The sequence below is a fragment of the Lithobates pipiens genome, unplaced genomic scaffold (assembly GCF_037356315.1).
Source record: "Lithobates pipiens isolate NorthernLeopardFrog02 unplaced genomic scaffold, aLitPip1_a1.2 Scaffold_18, whole genome shotgun sequence".
Taxonomy (NCBI): Eukaryota; Metazoa; Chordata; class Amphibia; order Anura; family Ranidae; genus Lithobates; species Lithobates pipiens.
Genome location: NW_027507758.1, coordinates 590410323 through 590415557, shown reverse-complemented (window position 1 = coordinate 590415557; position 5235 = coordinate 590410323). Strand labels below are relative to the sequence as shown.

Here is a 5235-nt window from a genome sequence, read left to right as displayed (position 1 = left end):
TCACTCTGGTCTCACAAAATTGCTGAAATAGTTAATAATACTGTTTTTTTGAGCTGGGGAGGGTCTATGATGTTAGCTTAACTAAACGCTTCTAGACGCAAACGCGGTAAAACGCCGCTAAATCGCGGTAAAAATCGCGGCAAAACAGGCGTTTCTAAACGCCGGTTTCAACATGTGTCCAGCAGCGTTTGCATCTGCGTCTCGTGTGCATGAAGCCTTAATTGTAGGACAGACAAGTATTAACAGTATTTCATGTTTTAAATGTTAAGTATTATTCTAAGTAGTATGTGTGGTTTTTTTTTTTTTAACCAAAGATTTTTATGCCCATTTTAGCATGAGTTGGTGTCATATTGGTCTACAACTTTTTTTTTTTTTGTTCATCACAAACATTTAATTCTAGCCTTGGACTGAAGTATTAGAGCACTTAACAATGTTTAGCAACATTTTTTTGAGAAGACTTATAATGCATCCAGTATTTTCTATACCATTAAACCTAACAAGGAAACCAGTAAAGCTTTAAAATCTATTTTATTTTATAATTTATATAGTATAACTCACCTTTTTCAGCTTTTATCAATGGGTACAATATTAAATGTTCCAGTATTACTTATTGTACATTTTTTTGCTGTGTATTCTTGTTCCTTGGATGAATTTTCTTGGTGTCATCAAAAAGCTAAAAATTCAATATCCAGTTGTTGAATTACAACATTAAATGGTTCTTATGTCTGACATTGCTCAGTTTAAAGAGAAATCCAGGAAAATGTTACTGACAAACACATCTGTAACAAATACAACATAAGAATATCTGCTTAGCTGTTTGTGTTTTGGGTGAACTTTACACTTCTCTGAAATCCCAATGATTTTGTAATACTGAAGTATCAACCTATGATTAGCACAATAGCCGTTGCAAATCGTCCGATCTCAGACGATATTTGACTCCCCCAAATTCAATGTATAGTGAATGAAAATCAGAGGTGACTTAGGCCTTAGATTTAGTGCAAGAACGTATGCAAATTACTTTTGAAAAAGGAGATACTACGTGGAGATAATCTGATAGTATGTAAGTTTACTGGTATTTTACAAGTGGAAGTTTTCCCTCATATAGCTCTTTCTCAATCTGTGCTTAATTCCACAAAGTGCTCAGTTTTAGGACGATTAAATATTATTTGAAGAGTATGGCCATGGCAGCTGAGAACCAAAGTATAGTAATAGAATTTATTCTTCTTGGACTTACAGACAATCCCAACATACAACTTTGGCTGTTCCAGTTATTCACACTTGTCTACATGACCACTCTGGCCGGGAATATTCTCCTTATCTTGGCCGTCAGAACAGACAACCATTTACACAACCCTATGTATTTCTTTCTTTCTAATCTGTCCTTCTTGGACATCTGTTATACATCAATCATTGTGCCTAAGATGCTACTTAATATTGTTTTGTCCGCAAAAAAAATTTCATATACTGGTTGTGTTCTTCAGGTTTACTTTTATCTTCTCATGGGTGAGACAGAATGTATACTATTGGGAGTCATGGCCTATGACCGATATGTGGCTATCTGCAATCCCCTGCGTTACAATGTTATTATGAGTACAATCTCCTGTACCAGGATGATTGGCGCATCCTGGGTGGCTGGTGGTAGTATAGCCTCCTTTGATATATATTTTATATGCCAGTTAAAGTTCTGTGGACATGTCACCATTAACCACTTCTTTTGTGAAGCTCCATCCTTGCATCAGCTATCTTGTGGGGACATCTCTGTGAACAACATTGTAACATTGGTTGGTGGGTCCATATTGCTTCTGATCCCCTTGTGCCTCATCCTGTTTTCATACATACAGATTTTCTTAGTCACTGTGAGACTCCCTTCTGGGCGATACAAAGCCTTTTCCACGTGCATATCCCATCTTATCATGGTGACCATCTTCTATGGAACAGCCATATTCATGTACATGAGACCAAGGCATTCAGGTACTGAAGTGACAGACAAGATGGTGTCGGTGTTCTATACAATTTTCACACCAATGTTAAACCCCTTAATCTACAGCCTGACAAATAAAGATGTTCAAAAGGCTCTTGGACATTTAGGAAGACGTACAGTTGTACTACAATGACAATCATTACTATGGATATATCTCCAGCTGTTGTTTCAGCGTACCAAAATCAGGAACTACAGTGCCTTGCAAAAGTATTCACCCCCCTTGGCATTTTTTGTGTTTTGTTGCCTCACAACCTGGAATTAACATGGATTTTTGAAAACTATTACCTACAAACATACATGTAATAATTATAACAGAGGTAAAAAGTAGCGCTTAGAAATGATAAACATACTCAAAACATGGAATCCCCTCAGTGAAAGAGTGCATAGGAAAGTATAAAAATATATAAAACATGTATAAAATGTGTTTCTAGTCCAATAATAGTCCATAGGCAACTTCACATTCAGATTTATGATAACAAGTATTCAACTGTCATCACACAGTGTGAACATACGTGGTCCCACTTTCCAATCAGATGTACACTCACCAGCAATATTGCCTCACACTTTCATGGTTTGGCAAAAGGAGCAGTCAGCGAATCAGTTTACAATGAAATTCCTGTAGACGATACTCCAAATATAATCATGAAATGCGGAGAAAATAGGCTCCAAATAGTGTGATACCATTTAAAAAGTTTATTAAACAAGCATGTCTTACATCACCGGCCTAATGGTCGTGCACTTACCAGAAGGTGGTGAAATAATCACATTGGTATCATGTAGGATTCCAGAAATATCAAGTAATAGCGGCAAGCAAATACAATTTCAAATGCCTCTATTATATATATATTACATGTGTGTTTGTAGGTAATAGTGTTCAAATATCTGTTTTTTTTTTTTTTATAGTGGCTGCTGTACATTATTGTTGTGTTCATCATTACTATTACTATCATTTATGTATTAATCTGTGGCGCAGTGTTCTGAGTTCTTTGTTGGGGGCATGTCTTTTAGATTGGTTCAGTTTGTGGTGTTCAATTAACATGGATTGTTTGAGGATTTGCATCATTTAATTTACAGAACATGCCCCATGCCCACAACTTTGAAGAGTTTTTTTTTATTATTATTGTGAAGCAAACAACAAATAAGACAAAATAACAGAAAAAGTCAATGTGAAACTATTCACTCCCCTAAAGTCAATACTTTGTAGAGCCACCTTTTGCGGCTATCACAGTTCTAAGTCACTTTGGATAAGTATCTATAAGCTTGCCACATCTTACCACTGGGGGTTTGTCCATTCCTCCTTGCAAATCTGCTCCAGCTCCTTCAACTTGGATGGTTTGTGCTTGTGAACAGCAATCTTTAAGTTTGACCATGGATTTTCTATTGGATTGAGGTCTGGGCTTTGACTAGGCTATTCCAACATATTTACATGTTTTCCCTTAAACCACTCGAGTGTTGCTTTAGCAGTGTGTTTGGGGTCATTGTCCTGCTGGAAGATGAACCTCTGTTCTGACCTCAAATCACACACAGAGTGGTACAGGTTTTGCTCAAGAATATCCCTGTATTTAGCACCATCCATCTTTCCTTCAACTCTTAGCAGTTTCCCAGTCCCAACTGCTGAAAAAACATCCCCACAGCATGGTGTTCTTTGGGTGATGTGATGTGTTGGATTTGCGCCAGACGTAGAGTTAGCTTTGATGGCCAAAAAGTTCCATTTTAGTCTCATCAGACCAGAGCACCTTCCTCCATACATTTTGGGAGTCTCCCACATGCCTTTTCGCAAACTCAAAATGTGTCATTTTGTTTTTTGCTGAAAGTAATGGCTTTCTTCTGCCTACTCTGCCATAAAGCCCAACTCTATGGAGCGTACGGCTTATTGCCATCCTATGTACAGATACTGTAGTCTCTGCTGTGGAACTCTGCAGCTCCTCCAGGGTTACCTTAGGTCCCTGTGCTGCGTCTCTGATTAATGCCCTCCTTGTCAGGTCTGTGAGTTTTGGTGTGCGGCCGTCGCTTGGCAGGTTTGCTGTTGTGCCATGTTCTTTCCATTTGGTTATGATAGATTTGATGGTGCTCCTAGGGATCATCAAAGATTTGGATTTTTTTTTCTTATAACCTAACCCTGACTTGTACTTCTCAACAACTCCTTTGTTTGGAGAGTTCCTTGGTCTTCATGACAGTGTTTGGTTAGCGGTGCCACATGCTTAGGTGTTGCAGCCTCTGGGGCCTTTCAAAAAGGTGTGTATATGTAATGGCAGATCATGTGACACTTAGATTGCACACAAGCGGACATCATTTCACTGATTATGTGACTTCTGAAGGTAATTGGTTGCACCAGTGCTTTTTAAGGGCTTCATAACAAAGGCGGTGAATACATACACACATGCCAATTATCAGTTTTTTTATTTATGAAAAATAGTTTTATGTATATATATTTCTAATTTTACTTCACCAACTATTGTGTTCTGTTCACCGACTATTGTGTTCTGATCAATCACATATAATTCAGATAAAAAAAAAACATTGAACTAAAGGTTGTAATTTAACAAAATAGGTAAAAAGCCTGGGGGGGGGGGGGGGGGGGGGGGATATGTTGCAAGGCACTGTATCTGAAATTGTGGGGAGAATTAAAGTGGTAGTAAACCATTTTTTTTTTATTCCTGCAAGTTAAAGCCATCATGTGCTAGCATGTATTACTTACCTTACCTTGCCTTACAATAAAGCCATGCAGTGGTGCACTGTCACCGCTGTAGGCACTTCTATCCTCACGTGGTCTTTCTTTCATGTTTGTGGGCTCCATCTGTGTGAGTGGCCGGAGCTGTGATGAGGTCACTCCCATGCATGCGTGCAGGAGCCACCATTCATGCCACAGGAATCTGAAGGAATGTCACAGTATGCCATTCCTTCAGAGCAAATTCTCAGGTGATGTCACTGGCTGCATCAACAGTAAATATTGCCTAAACGCTGCACATTTAGGATATATTTACTGTGCTTATAGGTAAGCCTTACTATAGGCTTACCTATAGATACAAGCCATGCATCGGAGTCTACTTCCACTTTAAAGATTAATGATTATACTGTGCCAAACAGTAGTTAAGGGATTGAGATTGTTTTTCCATATATCAGCAAAACAAACAGCATCACCAAGAAGAATGTAATGTTAACAACAATTAAATTCTATCTATCTATCATGATCTGGGGGATGTTTAGCTCAATAGTAGATGCATTCTTTAACCGCTAGCCGACCAGCCTCAGTA

The 5235-nt window shown here is 38.3% G+C and overlaps 1 protein-coding gene across 1 annotated transcript; it reads left to right on the top strand.

Annotated features, from left to right (window-relative positions):
• The first annotated feature begins 1175 nt into the window (after window positions 1–1175).
• Window positions 1176–2114, top strand: LOC143990327 (olfactory receptor 13C2-like). Its single transcript, XM_077490373.1, has one exon. It carries the CDS (start codon window positions 1176–1178, stop codon window positions 2112–2114), a length of 939 nt encoding a protein of 312 aa, XP_077346499.1.
• The last annotated feature ends 3121 nt before the right edge of the window (window positions 2115–5235 follow it).